The sequence below is a fragment of the Marmota monax genome, unplaced genomic scaffold, assembly GCF_021218885.2.
Source record: "Marmota monax isolate L192 unplaced genomic scaffold, Marmota_monax_Labrador192_F-V1.1 WCK01_AAM20220418_F8-fsc00237, whole genome shotgun sequence".
In the NCBI taxonomy this organism is placed as follows: domain Eukaryota; kingdom Metazoa; phylum Chordata; class Mammalia; order Rodentia; family Sciuridae; genus Marmota; species Marmota monax.
The window spans coordinates 1,532,256-1,550,078 of record NW_026694627.1 but is presented as its reverse complement, the minus strand read 5'-3'; the positions used below and the strand labels follow the sequence as shown (position 1 = coordinate 1,550,078).

At 50.3% G+C, this 17,823-nt stretch overlaps 1 protein-coding gene across 1 annotated transcript; it reads right to left on the bottom strand.

Annotated features, from left to right (window-relative positions):
* Nucleotides 1-2,675: 2,675 nt before the first annotated feature.
* Mdh2 (malate dehydrogenase 2) lies at nucleotides 2,676-17,811 on the bottom strand. The gene is made up of 9 exons (XM_046422823.2): nucleotides 17,634-17,811; nucleotides 12,621-12,789; nucleotides 11,062-11,145; nucleotides 10,053-10,162; nucleotides 8,629-8,754; nucleotides 6,243-6,320; nucleotides 4,934-5,033; nucleotides 4,471-4,622; nucleotides 2,676-2,991 (listed from the first exon to the last, which is right to left on the bottom strand). The coding sequence occupies exons 1-9, from the start codon at nucleotides 17,697-17,699 to the stop codon at nucleotides 2,860-2,862; spliced, it is 1,017 nt and encodes a 338-aa protein (XP_046278779.1). The 5' UTR covers nucleotides 17,700-17,811; the 3' UTR covers nucleotides 2,676-2,859.
* Nucleotides 17,812-17,823: the final 12 nt, after the last annotated feature.

Genomic DNA, 17,823 nt, shown 5'->3' with positions numbered 1-17,823 from the left:
CTGCAGGACCGGCTTTCGTTTTCGCTGTGGGGAAGCACTCCCTCCACACAGCCTTCCCTCTGCTCTCTGAAGACTGGTTCCTGGCTTCCTCTGGCAAAGGACTCAGTCACCTCTTTTGGTCATTAATACCATACACAGAACCCTGGGTGGGTTTTTTTTTTTTTTTTTCACTGCAGGGGACAGGAGTTGGTTGGAGGAGGCCCAAAGGTGGGGATGCAGTCCAGGCTACAGCCTGGGAGGGGGCCTGGCCCAGGGTGGTTAACCATGTGACAGTGGTTGATAGACTTCTGGGGGCAGAAAGGTGCTGGGAGATGCAAAGGACTTTTCTCCATATCCTGCCACCCCTCCCCTGCTCACTGCCACCTCATCGCTGGCCGCCAGCCTTTCTGTCCCGAGTCCCAGGTGGTCCTCGCCTCCACACTGTTCCGGTTCCCAAGTGTTGTACAGGCCTGCAGCAGGCCCTCCGCTGGGACCCTGCCCTGGCTCCCTGGGCCCAAGACTTTCCTTGTTGAAGCCTGAGCAGCTTCTGCCTAGGATCCTGTTGCCAAGTGGCTCAGTTCCTTTGATGTCCCCAGGACGATCCTTCAGTCCAATGTACACATTTCTCCCCAGACCAGCCTGCTCCCCCGCTGTGGGCCTCAGCTGTGCCTCAGATCCATCTTAGGCCCGATCCCTTCAGCCCACCTGCCCTCCTTGCTGGCCAAAATGCTGCCCCGCCTTCAGGGTCAGCCCAAATGTCATCTCCTCCTCCTGGGTAGCCTAATGATGGCACTCTGCCCTGATTCCTGTTCAGTCAAGGCATCCAGAGGGAGCCCTTGTCCTCTCTTGGGTCCTGTGTTGCTTTATCTGCATTTTCTTGCTGGTTCTCGAGGAATCGGGAATAGGCGGAGGGGCAGGAACAGTTCTTATAGTGAAAAGAACTCTGGGACAGCTGGTGTCTCCACAGCATGGATCCCCTGACCCAAGAAGAATAATCCAGAAGAATCTAGAACATTTTAGATTCTGGGCCTTCTGTCTTGGACTGCTAGATCTGAACTTCTGAGGGATAGGGAGGGCCACTGGTATCTCCCTGGTATAGAGAGATGAGCAGTGACCATCCCAACCCAGGCCATCACTTGACCTCTCAGGTCCTGGTTCTGCCTGTTAGTGCAAGAACCCATGCAATAGCAGCCCCCCACTCCAAGGAGAGCGAGCCCCATGTAGACCCCACAGGGTCCAAAAGGGTAGCGAGATTGAGCCATGCTCTTTATAGAAGCAAAAAATTTAAAAACTCATTATCCAACAGTGGGGTAAATCAGAGATGTCCTCCCTAAGGATTAGCCAGAGACTGAAAATGTGACATGAGAAAGTACATTCTTTTGTGAAATGGGCAGAACTGGTCCCTAAAGTCACTGGCCTTTGGGGTCACCTCATGACACACGAGGGCTTGTGACTTGCTCTAACCCAGAGAGGCTATATACCAGCTTGGGGACTCTGCCTTATGCCCTGGCAGATGCTGCTTTTGGACTTGGGGACCCTGAGCCACAGGAAAACCCACTCACCCACCCGCCCTTCTGTAGGCCTTAAGACAGGGAAGCCCAGTTGTCCCACTGTGCCCCAAGCACCAGCTGTGACCCAGGATGTTCCAGGCCAGCCCAGCTCCTGACGTCAGCAACCCCAGCAGATGCCAGTGGAGCTGAGTGCCCAGCCTCAGCACAGAACCCAGTGACTCCGCCACAGCAGGGCGCGCGAGCAGGAGCAGCGTCAGGAGGCTCTGGGCAGAAGCCCAGCTAAGGACGTGTGAGACCTTGGGTTTTACACCACGAGTAGGTACGTTCCTTTAAGAGAACCACTGTCATTCTTTACAATGAAACCTATTTCAGTTTAAAAACCCAAAACTCCAAAAAGGGTCGATAAATGAGTGGCCCACCCAGGGCACACCTCACCTCCACCCACAGTGGAAGGCATCCCATTGCCAGAAAGTTCCCTCTTGGGTATGGAGCCCATTCCACTTCAGAGGCCGCCGCTTCTGGGGACCACACTGCCCAACCGCTGAAGGGAACCGAATATCCTGTGACCCTCCACACCTTCACCCAACGCAATCCCTTTGTTAGTCCCTGAAGAACACCTGCAGCCACGTCTCCCCGTGTCCTGCCTGGACCAGCAGCTGGGGCTCAGCTTGCTCCTGCCCCACCCTCACTTCACTGAGGCCAAGGTGCCAGTCACTACTGGTGTTGGAGGAAGCTGGGCGGGGCTGGGGCTCAGTGGCAGAGTGTGAGGCCTTGGTTCGACCCTCAGCACCACATAGAAATAAGTAAATAAAGGTATTGTGTCCACCTAAAGTAAAAAAAAAAAAAAAAATTATATATATGAGGTGGCGGCCAAGGCTCAGAGGGGGCAGGGCCAGCGGAGGCAGCTCATAGCAGAGAATGGTGTCAGGAAAGAACCAATGGCATGAGCCACTGAGCCACCTACCCTGGGAGGGCACAAGGACACCTTATCAGGTCACACCTGGGATAGGCAGGGTGTAAAGCGCATGTGGGGAGAAGCAGGTGCCCAGAGGCTGAGCACCCCACCCCACGTCAGAAACCTCCTGGGGCCACTGATGCCGCATTCTGAGGTGGGAGAGCACCTGGCGTGATGGGTGGGGGAGAGGCCACAGACACTCCAGGGTCACCTCTCCTCATAGAGGAGCCTTGAAAAAGAAAATCAAGTCTGCTTTTATTGTCGCACCAATAGACCAGCCACAATTTGGAAGGGACGATAACACGGATAATAACCACCATAATTGAAGCAAATTAAATGAACAGCATCCGACCCGGCCTTCCAGTGACACGATGCCGCGATAAGTTAAGGAAGCCGCTGCTCGACACTCGCACCTCACTTCATGTTCTTGACAAAGTCTTCTCCTTTCTTGATGGAGGCTTTCAGCTCAGGGATGGCCTCGGCAATCATCTTCTCTTCAAAGGAAGAGACTTTGCCGATGCCCAGGTTCTTCTCCAGGCCCTTTTTCTGGAGGGGAGAAGGAAGATGGCAACATTTGAAAAATCAGCGTGTCACAGAAAACCCAACCTGCGCCTTCCCTGGCTCTGCCTGGCCATCACACCAGCCGCTGTGGGCAGCCAAGGACCCCAGTGGATCTGAGCCCAGGTCGGGAGCCCCAGCTGCAGACAGACCATCACAGGGGGGTCCTGGCCGTCCTCACTGCACACGTGGTGTGGACAATTGCTTTCATTCCTATCTGCTTTCCTATCTACAGGACGAGTGCTCCCCCCCCTCCCTGCCACTCGAGTGCAGGCGAAGTCAACTGGGCTCAGCACTGGCCCAGAGTGCTCACAGCTAGCAGAACTGACCACACAGTACTTCTGGGTTCTAGTCTCTTCCCCAAGTTCAAAGATGGAAGGAATGTTAACATTTACTTGACTCAAATCTATTTAAGTGGGTGAATATCTGACATCAAAGACAGAGGTGTCAGCCAGGTGCGATGCCACACACCTGTAATCCTGTGGCTCAGGAGGCCAAGGCAGCAACTTAGTGAGGCCCTGAGCAACTTAGCAAGACCCCGTCTCTAAACAAACAGGCAGAGGATGTGGCTCAGAGGTTAAGCAACCCTGGGTTTAATCCAGGCGCACACATAGGAGTCTTGTCACTGTGTCACCTCGCAAAAGCTGTCTGTGCAACAGCCTCCAACCCAGCTCCAAGGTGATCTGCTGTCTCTTCTCCTGCCTAGGCCCCCAGATGCAGGTACTCTCCCCACAGCTCTGCCACACCTGCCACCACCTGAGCCCTGAACCATACTGCACAACACATTCCCACCATAGGGAGCTCCATGGCCAGAGGCCATGTCCTATGGATCCCCAGAGTCAGAGTGTCTGTCTGTAAGTGGTCCTGTAGGCCATGAGACCTAATTCCTGGGTGTGAAGTGATGTGATCACACGTGTGCCTGATTTCAGTAGCTGCTCACACATGTGGAAAGCTGAGACCGAGGGGTCTCTGCTCACTCAAGACTCAGTGAAGAGCCAGTCAGACCTCACAGGTGCCCCCGAACAGCTACCCGAAGCCAGCACTGTGACCAGATGGGCTCCGTCCCTAGAAGCACATCCCCAGGAGGAAAGCACCGGGGCAGGACCGAAGTCCACAGCCACGCAACAGCTCCAGGCCTCCCGGGAGTGCAGCCGCAGCTGAGGTCAAAGTAGAGCGAGAGGCGTGGCGATGGCTTCAGGGCTGGCTGGCCAGGGAGGCTCTCAGAGCTGTCCTGCTGCCTTGAGCCCGAGGGTCTCATTTATCACATTTAGCTGCTCAGCACCAGCTGCTCAGTCCGCGCGGAGGAGATGCACACTCCTCAGCGTGACACTCTTGGCTCTTAACTGAGGTGTGCTTCCACCCTCACAGCTTGAGCACACACCAGGCAGGGGTGTGCAGCCACTGCACAGGGACATATGTGCACTGTGGAGCCAAGGGACAGGGACCTGCTCTCCCGGGGCTACGTACCCCCAGCAGCAAGGGCGTGGAGAAGTAGGTGCACTCAGTTTCCTGGGACTTCACGAAGGAGCACTCGACCACGCCTTCCTTGCCGTTCATCGCATCCACGAGGGAGAAGACAAAGCGAGCGCCAGCGTAGGCCATGGACAGGGTGGCAGAGCCTAGGGGAGCCAGTCGGGTTGGCCAGCTGGTACTGCAGCCCAGACCCAGGGAGCCTGCTCCATAGGACAACTGCAGCCGCCCCAGCTCCCCAGCTGAGAATCCCCCCTTGGACTTCACTGTCTTCTGAATGACAGAGTCAGTTCTCGTCCCCACCGTCACCCCAGCCCACATGGCAAGCCAAGCTCCTCCTCTGCAGAACCAAGCTTAGGCAAAGGCACATGGAAAACCCCACTCTGGCCTGAGCAGTCTTGCCCTCCAGCCCCATCTCTCAGGGCTCCCCTTCCATCTCAGGGTTTCCTGAGGACCCTACCTGCTCCAGCTTTAGCCTTCACCACCTCGGTGCCAGCCTCCTGGATCCGTCCGGTGAGTGCTGTCAGCTGGTCTTGGGGGAAGTCCACCTTGGGAGTACACTGCAAGCCCAGCCGCAGGTCAGGAGAGCAGCTCCAGGCTCAGCCCAGGAGCAGACCCCCAGGCCCCACCCCAACCCCTGCCCTTCCCCATAGTGGGCTCCCTCCTGTGACCACCTCAAGGGAAACTGGGATTGTTTCTTATAAAGACCAAAAGAAACTTCATAGGGCGGCTTGGTGAGAGCCCCCCGCCCCTGCTTTTCTCCAGGTATTTGGGTTGCACTCAGGAGCACTCGCCAGCCCTTTTTATTTACTTATTTTTCATTTTGAGATTGTCTTTTGGCTAAGTTGCTGGGGCTGGCTTTGAACTTACAATCCTCCTGCCTTAGCCTCCTGAGTGACAGATCACAGGAGTGTGACACCACGCCTGGCCTGCTACTAATTTTAAAAGAACCTTTTACATTTTATACTAATTTTAGAGGAAAGTTGAAAAATTACCGCATAGATGTCCCGTAGATGGCTTTCCCCAATGTGGGCATTTTCTGTGACCACAGGGCAGCTGTGTGGCTGGGAGACTGTACATCAGAACCTGAGCTACAGACATTCCGATGCCCATTTCCCCACTGCTGTCCCTGTTCTGTTCTAGAGCCAGGTTCGGAATCCCAGCTTGCACTCAGTCTGTTCCGAGTCCCTCAGCTTTTCCTGATTTTTCTTTCTTGATCACTGCATTTGTAAATCAATCAATTTGGATGTGTCAGACATTTCCTCATGATTTTCTTGTAAGATCATGCATTTTGGGCAAAAATACCACAAATATTTTGTCTTTCTTAGGCACTATATTCAGGGCCACGAGGTCAATCTGATGGGTCTCCTTCCTGGTGGTGCCAACCGTCTCTCTATGCCTCCTCCCCATCTTAAAGATAGGGTCTGGCTATGTTGCCCAGACTGGCCTTGAACTTGTGGGCTCTGTGCTCCTCCTATCTCAGCCTCCTAAGCAGCAGGGTCTGCAGGCACCACGGTGTGGCAGCTTCTGTTCATTTTTAAACAGCACCTTTCCTGCCCTGATCTAGCTCAGGAATCATGATGCTTTCCACACAGTTCCCACGGTGTGCTGAAGCCCACTGCCGTCCTCTGACCCACGAGACCCCACAGGCTAGTCAGGAAGCCCCAGGCATCCTGGGGCTGCTGCTGAATCTTTTCGAAATACAGTGGATGCTTCCATTTTTTCCATCCTGAGGGCCTCAGGACAGCCTTGCAAGAACACTCACACACCTGAGAGATTAGGGGGATGATGGTCTTCCCAGCATGGCCACCAATGACAGGAACGCTGACCCGAGCTGGATCCAAACCCTGCTCACCAAAGTATGAAGCTTGGTTAGTCGGTGATAAGCACTCTGGGTATGAAGCACTCATATCCATCTACATCACCCACACTGGGAAAATCCACAGAACTCAGAACAAAGGAACCAGGGAAGAGATACTGTCTAACCCCAGCCCAGGTGTGTGTAGGCTCGGAGCTGAGACCAACCACCTAGCTGAGGTCCTCCCAGTGGTCTAACATCCTCTCAGAATTAGAGGCAGTGGCCCTCTTTCTCAGAGCAAATGTCATTCTCCCTGGAAAAGCCCACACCCGAGTCCCCATAGTCATAGAGAACCAGGCAAATGCCATTTCCCTCATTTCTATTCTGGGAAACTCAGAGGTTAGAAGTGTGGCAACTCCAACTCATTGGGATGGAAAGAACAAAACTGAGTTGTATGAGATCAAAATATGGTTCAAGGTAGCAGGGCTTGCTGGACAGGCGGACTCACTTTTAAACCGGAGGTATGATGCCTCCAAGGACCTGTGTCCCAAGTGTTTCTAAAAGCAGACAAAAAAGAACCTGGTGGGAGTGACTGTGGGGAGGTAAGCAGCGATCATAGTAATGCCACCTTCCCCAAGTGCTGAGTCCCAGGAGCCCGGCTCATGTCAGGAGACAGCCTGCCTAGGAGGGCGGCCAAGACCCGTGGGGCACACGTGCCGAGCTCTGCATGTCCCTGGGACAGAGACATACTCCCTGTGTCTGCCCTTTCAATAAGGACAGGTGATGGCCCCAAGCTGTGCGACAAGATGGAAGAGAATTCCAGACCAAAGGACTGGCGTCAGAGAAGTCAGGGGCACAGAGGGCAGATGTGGCACCAGCAGAGTGTGAAATGCAAATGCCAGGAGATGCGAGAAGCCAGTGAAGGAGGGTGGTGCAAAGGGGACTCGAGACAGCCCAGAGGATGAGGGAAGAGCCAGCCCTGACGTTTAATTCACGAGCTTTCCGGACACCAGTTCACTTTGACGAGCTTGTCAATTATAGCTTTTTCTGGCAAGCACCAAGATCCCCTCTCCAACCTGTCTAGTTTCTAAGCTAAGTCAGCTTTGCCTATAGAACCCTCTGTGAGCACACAGGAATTACATGTGGCTATCACATCTGAAATGCGGCTGGTGTGACAGAGGACATACAGATTTATTTACATAGCCACATGTAGCGTAGGTCCTGTGGGAAATGGAGTGTTCAGCCATGAGAGCTCATGGTACCACAAGAGCCCTCAAATAACAAGTATGGCTGCTGCCTGGGCCCTGGGCCTGCCCTCCAGCTGGTCCACTTTCACCCCGGACACTGCCCACTCCTTCCCCATGGTCCTGCCACACTCCAAACACACCTGTGCTTGCTGAACCGATCACTCAATTAAATTGTCTCTTGCCCCTCCACTACTCAAGGCCCAAAGCCCTAGGCCACATCTCACAGATCACTGCAACCCCAATATCTAGAACAGACCCTTATACATGCTATGACATGAATTAAAGTGGGGACACCATCTGGAAGTTCAGAAGCAGATCTGTCTGGTGCACAAAGGGTCTCCAGTTAAGGCCCACGGTCCTGTGTGTGCACTTGCCACCAAGCTTTGTGAAAGTCAATCTGCTCCCTGCTTCAGGAGGCCCCCACTTGCCTGCAAAGCCAGAGCAAAAGGGCTTGCGGCTCAAGGTGGGCACTTCTGGGGCCCAGAGGAGCTTCTGCTAAATACGCAGCTAAAATGATTTGCAAGCAGTTTGTGAAAGGCACTGGCGCCAAACCAAACCTACCTCAAGACAAGCCAGGGTGCAGTCCAACAGCCCAGGAGCAAGCAGCTAGCAGCACCAGAACCCTCAAAGGTAAGCCACTACAGGCTCCCAAGGGAAAGAGAACTAGAGGCCCCAGATAACCCTGGTTTCTTAGGATTTCAGGAACTTTCTCAAATTCTTCCTAGTTGCTGATTTTATCACCCTTCATCTAAGAACTAGCAGGTTAACCCTGGCAATACTAGTTTCCAAGGGGCAAGGAAAAAAGGGAAGACGGGGAGCACAATCCAAGTGTGGCCACCAAGAAACCCAGGAAAAGTCTGAAGCTGATGCACCTGGTCAGAGGTCAAAGGCAGAGGGAACCAAGCCAGACGGCAGCTGGCTACTCTGAACCTGCAGGGACCTGCTGCATGAATTCCTCAAGAAAATGTGGGTACTGCTTTCCACTAAGGGTAAAAGCTATAAACACTAAACTCTCAGGTCAAAGCGCCTGTTGCTTCCTGTGCTGGTAAACAAGCAAGGTGGCTGGGGAAGTTCAGCAAAGCAACCCAAGGACAGTGGTACAGTCCTTACCTTCAGCTCTGCAACAAAAGTGTTGGCTCTGACAATGTCCAGGGTTGTCACACCAAAGATCTTATTGGGGTCGTACACTCCATGTTTCTTGAAAACTTCTGCTGTGATTGGGATGGTGGAGTTAACCTGTGAATGACAGGCACAGTTGGCCCAGACTCGGAGCACAGGGCCAAGAAGAGAAGGAGCCCTCTTTCATCAGACCATCGACAAGGCCGCAGACACCACATTCAATTGCCCTAGTAATTGTTTACAGTCAAGCCACTCACAGGACAGTCACACTACTGAAAACAGAAACCCCTCTACTGCAGGGTGTGGCCATCAGTCATCAGATATGTGTTGTTGCTATATGGGACACCTTCTGCTGACTGGAGCTTACTCAAAGCAGATGAACTAGGTCAAATCCCAGTTCTGTCCTTCTGTGTTGTGACCTTGGGCAAGTCACCCAAACTCCTTAGGACCTGGTCCCTTTATCTGTAAAATGGGGACCCCTAGGGAGGCTGCTGTGAAGACTAATGAATTCCTGGGCGGGGGCAGGCTTAAACCTTGCCCCCACACGGAGAACACAGAATAGGACAGCGGCGAGGCCTACACCAGGGACCTGCCAGTGCCCCATAGAAGACACTGTTACTATCTACTCTCAACCACCCCCTGAGGAGGTGAGCTAGTGGGGAAGACAGGACCCTCTTCTCAGGCCAGCAGCCCTGTCCCCATTGCTGCCACTGCACCTTCCCATGGATCCTTGCCACACTCAGACCCCAGCACCAGACTCAGCTAGGAGGAGGGAAGCAGAGCGCAGCTTTTACACATGTGACACGAGGCCCTGCCAGCCCAGGCCTGGGCACCATGGCTGTCCTCATGCCTGCACACTACCTGCAAGTTTTAGCAGGGCTAGGGGCAGCTGTGTATCAGAAACTGTGTGCCTAAGTGTGAGGGGAAGGGGAGGACGGACACCCAGAACTGTAGACCCTGAGTGAAACACAACAGAAGAGGAACTCACAGGCTCCCACAGTCATGGCTGAGAGGAACCTCCAGAACAGATTGGGGAAGCCACAGAGAGGGCAGGTGATCTGCCCGGGGCAGAGCTGGCTGGACACCAGGCTCAATCACTGTCTGTGCTGGAAGGCACCCGTAGAAATAAGCCTCAGGACCTCTTACCAGAGCATCCAACTTGTCACCTTACATGCAAAGATCACCAGCTAGAATGGATTATAGTCAATCATCAAAAGGACTTTTTTAATTACTCCTTTAACAGACCTATTGCCAAATCAAGTCACATTCTGAAGTATTGGTGGTTGAGACCACATATGATTTTGGGGGCACATAACTAGACTATAATAGGCAGTTCATTCTCCCTAACACAAGGACAAACTTCTGCTTCAACTGGGCCTTGGGCGCAGTACCAGCACCACCCTGCTTGCACTCACCGGATTGGAAATGATGCAGATCATGGCTTCAGGGCAATGCTGGGCACAGGCAGCAGCCAGGGTGGCCACAATTGTTGCATTGGTGTTGAACAGGTCATCCCGTGTCATGCCTGAAATGGCCCAGTACAAGACATTCATAAGGAACACGGTGAATTTCCAAATAGGTGCCAAATGCTAGGTGTCAGCCGTTATAGGAAACTCAATAAGAACAGGACGGTGCTCCCATTTCAAGTAGATCTATCCTGTAGGGCGAGCAATCTGGTGCGGCAAGTGCCACAGTGAGGGTAGGGGTGGGGAGGGTGATGGCTGAGAAGGATCATCAGGGATTAGTCAGAACCCCAAGGTGGAGCTGGGTGGAAGAAGGCCATTTCAGGCACCAGCTGAATGTTGCCTCATTGAGGCAGGGGACAAACAGCAGATAATGGCTGACTTTATACACCAGGCCCACATGTGACATTTATCTCCCGGGCAATGGGGAGCCTATGGGTGTTCTGTTTTTCTTTTTCTTAATATTTTTTAGTTATAGGTGAACACAATATCTTTAGTTTGCTTATTTATTTTTATGTGGTGCTGAGGATCAAACCTAGTGCCTCAGCTGGTGCTCTGCCACTGAGCCCCAGCCTCCCAGCCCCCCTATGGGTGTTTTCTTAGTGAAGATTGAATTTTTTTTTTTTTTTTTTGTGGTACTAGGGGTTGAACCCAGGGCACTTAACCACTGATCTACATTCTCAGCCTGTTTTAATTTTGAGACAGGGTCTTGTTAATTTGCTGAGGCTGGTTGAACCCAGGGCCTTGAGCATGCAAGGCAAGCACTCCACCACCAACTGAGCTATATCCCCAGCCCTTGAGGCTGGTTTTGAACTTGCAATCTTCCTGCCTCAGCCTCCCAAGTTGCTGGGATTATGAGTGTGCACACAATGATGCCCAGCAGATTCAATTAGTTTTTAAGGTAACACCCTGTTCTTAGAGACATATAGGGAGATGCTGGGCAAAGTTTCTGAACACAGACCTGGTTTTCTGGGGACTCCAGCTGGAATCACCACCACGTCACAGCCTTTCAGACAGTCTGGCAGCTGGTCAGGTCCGAGGTAGCCTAGAAGAAACATCCCATGAGAGCAAGACCATCTTTTTAACCCAGAAAGGGTTCCTGCAACCTTTCCTTGCCCAGGGCCCCACTGGTCCTTCAGGTCCCCACAAAAACAAACCCAGCCATCTGCTTGTCCTTGTCTGACTCACTAGCCCCTGCATGCCATGGTCAACTGCACTAGCTGCCTGCCACTCCTCAGAGCAAAAGGTACCTGGTGAGAAGGCACTCCAGAGGCCAGGAGTGAGAAATGCCCTGGACTCCCAATAAGGACTCCCAATACCACTATCTACTTAATCTACTCCTATCATCTGGGGACAACAGTTATGCTATTCAAGATTTCAGGGAAATTTGCTACAATGTCTAAAATCTGCTTTGATTTTGACTTTTTCCTATTGTAGGAGATCTCAAAAACTCAAATATATACCTCAAAAGAAAATGGGCGGGGCTGGGGATGTGGTAGCGCGCTTGCCTGGCATGCGTGTGGCCCGGGTTCGATCCTCAGCACCACATACAAACAATGATGTTGTGCCCGCCAAAAACTAACTAAATAAATAAATATTAAAAAATTCTCTTAAAAAAAAAAAAAAAAGAAGAAAATGGGCAAAGAAATTCAGGGGAACCATGGAAGGCTCATAAATACAAGCTGAGAGCTTCCTGAACCGAAGTACTACCAAATATGGTCTTCTTACCCACTGTCAACAGGCAATGGCATTTAGTACAACCTTCAGCAATTTGTACTTTATGGCAAAAACTTTGAAATATCCACACCTACTGACTCACTCTACTTTTAGTATTCCAAGAAACAAGATGTAAAGATAAAGATATTTATTGCAACTTGCAGCCCGATGGCCAATAGTATTGCTAAGTAAATAAATGAGAAATTATGGGACAGCTTTAAAAATGATTTTTTTTTTAAAGAGAGAGAGAGAGAATTTTAATATTTATTTTTTAGTTTTCGGCAAACACAACATCTTTGTTTGTATGTGGTGCTGAGGATCGAACCCAGGCCACACGCATGCCAGGCGAGCGTGCTACCGCTTGAGCCACATCCCCAGCCCTTTAAAAATGATTTTACCAAAAATTTGATGACATGAAAAAATGGTGATGTACTGATGTACCTATGGAAGGGCTCAGCAGGAGGTGGAGGGAAGGCAGCCTGCACCCCAGGGAGTAGCACCTTCTCCTGCCCCCAGCAGCTTCCTGACACTTCCCCTTCCTTGTTCTCACACTACTTTTCAAGTTAGAAAGAGTAAAGAGTGGGAAGACTGCATAACCTTGTTTTTCTAAGACAGAGCTGTTTAAATGTTTATGGACCCAACTCCTAAAGGGTATAATTGTTCGTAAAATTTTAATTCCCAAAATCAACACAGAACTTGCAAGTCTTTGAACATCTAGGTACATCTAAGATCTTATTGTTCTAGAATCAAGACCCTGGCCTATAGGGAGAAGACGGCAGGCTCTAAGGTGGGCGTGCCCAGTACCTTTCACTTTTGCTCTGGTCTCGATGTGGCTCAGATCTGCAGCCACCCCAGGTGTGTGAGCAATGTCATAGAGGGTCAGTCGACTCACAAGGGGGCTGTTCTTCAGGAGTAGTGAGAGGGGCTGCCCAATTCCTCCGGAGGCCCCAAGGACGGCTACTTTAGCATTGTTCTAAAAAGAGGTAGAGAAATAACTCTTAGGCCAGATTCAGCATTAAAAGGATCCACAGCACTAGTTCTCTTTTATTGGTATCAAAGCAAGATATAGTTGTTGTATTTCCATCAACTTCATTCTGATAAAATTCTGGACTTTATTCCAAAGGTCAAGTTTCAATGGGGAGAACTTCTGCATAGAGATGCTGTGATATCCAGGTCACACCCCACACACCCCTTCAGAAGATAAACAAACAGCTTCACCCAGTCAGGCAGCGAGACTGACAACAGCAGCATTACCTTCCATCTGCAGTTTTAAAAAGTATAAACACACACAGAGTCCCACTGCATAGGGCTGTAGGGCTGCAGGGCTGAAGACCCTTGCTGGTTGAGGGTACAAGTTAATCAGATGCATTAGGAGCAACAGGAAAAGGTCTAAAAGAGGGGCTGGGGATACAGCTCAGTTGGTAGAGTGCTTGCCTCACATGCACAAGACCCTGGGTTCAATTCAATTCCCAGCACCCCCCCCCCACCACAAAAAGTCTAAAAGAGAAGTACTTTTAGGGACTCAAAATACAATGCAAATGTTATGTAAATGGTTGTGTAGAATGTACTCATAGGGAATAATGACAAGAAAAAGTTTAAACAAGTTCAGTACATATATAAACTTCAGTTCCTTTTAGAGCATTTTTGATCGAGACTGACCTTATCGGTGGATGTGGAGCTCATGGACACAGGAGGCAACTATATTCTACAGTGGTGGATGATGCTAGTTAATAAAAATTTCAGTTATCAAAAACTGAAACTAAAATCAAACCAAAACAACTTTCACAATGTATTTCTGCTTAGGAATTAAGCTCTAAAAGCATACACAGCAACCAAGAGTTGAGTTTAAACAGGTTGAGGTTTTTTTGTTTGTTTTTCTTGTACTTGGGACTGAACCCAGGGGTGCTCCATACACTGAGCTATAGCCCCAGCCCTTTTCATTTTTTTTATTTTTGAGACAGGATCTTCCTAAATTGTGGTTGTCTTGCCTCAGTCTCCAAAGTTGCTGGGATTACAGGTGTATGCTAGTTTCTGTTATGGTTCTGAAAACAGACACTTAAAAACAAACATTGGCCTTTTCCCCTTTCCCCTCCCCTCATGGGGTTGTCTTGTGCTCCCCACTTTAGAACCACTGCCCTGGTTGGCCTTGGAAGATTTACAGGTACATCTGGTTTCTGTTTTTAAGTGGTACTCTGAAGGTAGACCCTTGACTTCCCAAAAAAACTAAACTAGCCAGACCAACCTGGACCCCAAGGTCTGGCAATCTCATCCACTCTGGATCTCCCGCTGTCACTCCCAAATTTCAACTCTTCAGTTTTGTTTATTTTTTCCTTTTTCTCCTCCCCTGAGATAGGGTCTTACTGTGTTGCCCAGGCTGGCCTTGAATGCCTGGGCTCAAGTGGTCCTCTGGCCTCAGCCTCTCCAGTAGCAGGGATCTCAGGTGAGTGCTGCCATGCCCCATCCTAGCTCTGCAGTTGCCAGGCATTCCAGTAATCCAAAAAAAAAAACAATGTTGATTTACCCTCTCTAGCTCTTCTTGCTCCCAAGTGGCATATCTGCACTCTGTCAAATTTAAACCTCTAAAATCATCTTCTGTCTCTTCTTTATCCCATGTCAGAGCCAATCAGGACATGAGACTTGGCATCTTGAAATGGCTCCAATCTCCCGCTGTCCATTCCCATTCCATCCTGGACTACACACACACACACACACACACACACACACACCCCACTCTTCCCAATAACTGAAGCCTCCATCATTTCACTCCCTTGCTCAAAAATCTTTAGAAGCTTCCAAGGCCAACCTGGGCAGTGGTTCCAAAGTGGGGAGCACAAGACAACCCCAAGAGGGGAGGGAAAGGGGGAAAAGGACAAAGTTTGTTTTTATTTAACAAATAGAGAATTAAATGTTACTAAGGATCAAACTGATCTGGTGCCCTTGCCAGTGGTCCTTAAGTGGATTAGCTCAGCGTGGGGGTAGAGGGAGGGAGAAGGGACAGGACTTCCTCACTCAGGTCTTTGCTTTCACTATGCTGAGATGTTCCTCTTTGTACAATAAGTCACCAACTTAGTATTTACAAAAGCACAGTGTGATCTCCACAATGCATCCCAATGGAGGAAGACCTTCAGGATCACAGTAGTTACCCTTGTTTTTGTAACAGTGTCTTCCACACCTGACTTTGCTGGGCATAGTGTCTATCAACAGCACCCAGATTAACAATGGTCCTGAAAATTGATACAGGGGACCTCGGTCTTTACTTACACGACTCTGCTTTATACTGCAAGTCTGCTATGGTTTGTTTTTGAATTTCTACTATGTGTTTGTATTATAATGTCTACATTAGTATGTTTATGTACAAATAGATACATTGACACTGTATGTTTATTTATTTAATTTTTTTACTATTGAGGATACAAGACCCAAAGTCTGGAGACCAAGGTGCTGTGCCTTAGGTTCGAGCCCACCTTTCTGCCTTACACAACTGCCTTTCCAGCACCTCCACCTGTATGTCCAACTGGCATTTTTTTTTTTTTTAAAGAGAGAGAGAGAATTTTTTTTTAATATTTATTTTTTAGTTTTCGGCGGACACAACATCTTTGTATATGGTACTGAGGATCGAACTCGGGCCGAACGCATGCCAGGCGAGCGCGCTACCACTTGAGCCACATCTCCAGCCCCCCAACTGGCATTTTTAACTCAATTTAAAAAACGAGCTCCTGAATCTTTCCACACCCAAACCTGCTCTCTTCTAGAAGTCTTGCCCATCTCAGCAAATACCAACTCCAAGGACCCAAACTTAGGTGTCATCTGTGATTCCAGTTTCTCTTTAAGTCCTCATATAACCAACAATCAGCAAATCTCACTCACTCCAGTCAAAAAATATCCCAAACCTAGCAACCTTTTACCATCTCCACAGATGTCACCCAGAGCACGACTCTTAATCTGTCATTCTCCCTTGACCTGTTCTTAAAATGGGAGCAAGAACAAGTCATTGCTATGCTCAAAGATCCTCGCATTGTGGTCCCATTTTCAAGAGAATGCAACATTTTTTAAGACCTGCTGTTCTCTTCATTGCCCTCCCTGGAATTACACTGGTTCCTCATATTCTCAAACATCTTAGGCACCCCACTCTCATCCCAGGGCTCTCAGAATATTCTTTCTTCCTTCCTTCCTGTCACTAGGTATTGAACCCAGGGGTGCTCTCCCACTCTACCACTGAGCCACATACCCAGCTGTTTTTTATATTTTGGGACCGGGTTTCACTAAATTGCTCAGGCGCCCTCAAACTTGCAATCCTCTTGCCTCAGCCTCCTGAACAGCTAGAATTACAAGTGTGAACCACCATGCCTGGCCCTGGAATCTCTTTCTATACGTAAACTCTGATTCCTTTGAGGCTTTACTCAAATGTCACATCCTGGGTGACACTTACCCTGCCTGTTCTAAAATCACAACTTTCTTCCTTGACAATCCCTCCTCTCCCCTGGTTTTTTCTTCTGTGCTTGTCACCAAGATACTTTGTAATGTGGGATATGACAAAAGTAAGTAAAATGTGTAGTAAAGTCCATGAGAACAAGGTGTTTTGTTCTCTGCTGTATTTCTAGTGCCTAGGCTCAATGCCATCAAAATTCAATCCTTCTGGGCTAGGTGTGTAGCTCACTGGTAAAGCGCTTACCTAACATGCACTGGGTTCGATCTCTAGCATCTGCAAAAGAAAAAAAAAAAAACCACTCTGCCCCCACTTAGGTTCTTCCTGCTTTACCTTTGCCCAGCTGTCCCTCCCCTACTCCTCAGCATCAATCTTCATTACCTCCACCTGTCATAAGTTAACTCATTGCTGGCTCATCTAGATGCCACTTCTCACTCATCTTGTTAGGCCTTACAGGATCCAGCATACTCAATATGCTTATTTGTGTCTTTATTTTTCTAATGAATTAACTGTAGCCTAAATAAGAAATGTAAAATCAATTCCCATTAGTAATCACCTCCCTTTTGGTTGTGATACTTAAGAGGGAACACAGGCATCTCCTGGATTCTCAAATTTTGGCTGTATTAGATTCATTGGGGGCACTTGGTGAAGATAGAGGTTCACGGTTCTACCTTCCTTAATGAGCTACTTTCAGGTGATTCTGATCTCACCAGAGTATGAGAACCACCCTCCTAGAAGATGGCTAAAAACAGCTTAGGCTCAAGTGGTCCTAGGCCAAGTCAAGAGGCTGTCAAGACACCTGGGGGACAGGAACAGTCTCTCCAAAGCAGGGAGGACCCTTCAAAAAAAGTTCTTAGGAGCAGAGCAGAATGCTCAGACTCTTTGAGGGACGGCCCACTGGCAGTCACTAGGAGCGCTGAGTAACCAACCTCGGCCCAGGTCGATATCCTCCTTGCTTCAGCCTGCTTACTACTATGGAGTCAGTACTACACGTTGTTTCTCTCCTTCACACTCAACCCATACAGATAGTGCAAAGAGGAGGACATTACTTGTCAAAGCCATGGGAAGTTGCATAAAAACGTAAGTTACTTCCGGACGTTCTCAAAGCACACAGGACAAGAGCGCATTCTCTGGGGACCTGGGGGGTCGAGCTGGGGAAGCTCTGCGAAGCACACCCTCCTGAAGCCGGGTCACCTCGCCCGCTCCAGGGCTTTCTCCTTGCACTTCCCGCCCGGCGTCAGCGCTGGCTGACTGCGCCACGGCTTCCAGCTGGTGCCGGGCGGCCCTGCTGGGGCCCGAGGTGGCCTGCAGGTTCGGAGACACGCACGAGCCCGTGACGCGCGAGGCCGGGCCGGGGTCACGGCTTGCAGGCCGCCTCTCTTCGGGTCTACCTGGGCTGAGGTGCTGAAGCTCCGGCGGAGAGCGGCGCCGGCGGGCCGGGCGAGGGCGGAGAGCATGGCTGGGGCGGGCGGAGCGCAGACCGGCAGGCACAGGAACTGGCAGCGAGCAGATGACTCCAACGACCTCCACACTGCACTGAGCCCGCAGCCCGGCTCCGTTCCTCCGGGTCTCGCGAGAGCG

Coding starts and splice junctions, on each gene's coding strand:
- Mdh2 (XM_046422823.2), bottom strand. CDS start 17,699: ATGCTCTCCGCCCTCGCCCGGCCCGCCGGCGCCGCTCTCCGCCGGAGC. Junction 12,790..17,633: donor GCTTCAGCACCTCAGCCCAG/GTAGACCCGAAG, acceptor ACCTCTTTTTAG/AACAATGCTAAAGTAGCCGT. Junction 8,755..10,052: donor TCTGCATCATTTCCAATCCG/GTGAGTGCAAGC, acceptor TGTCATTCACAG/GTTAACTCCACCATCCCAAT.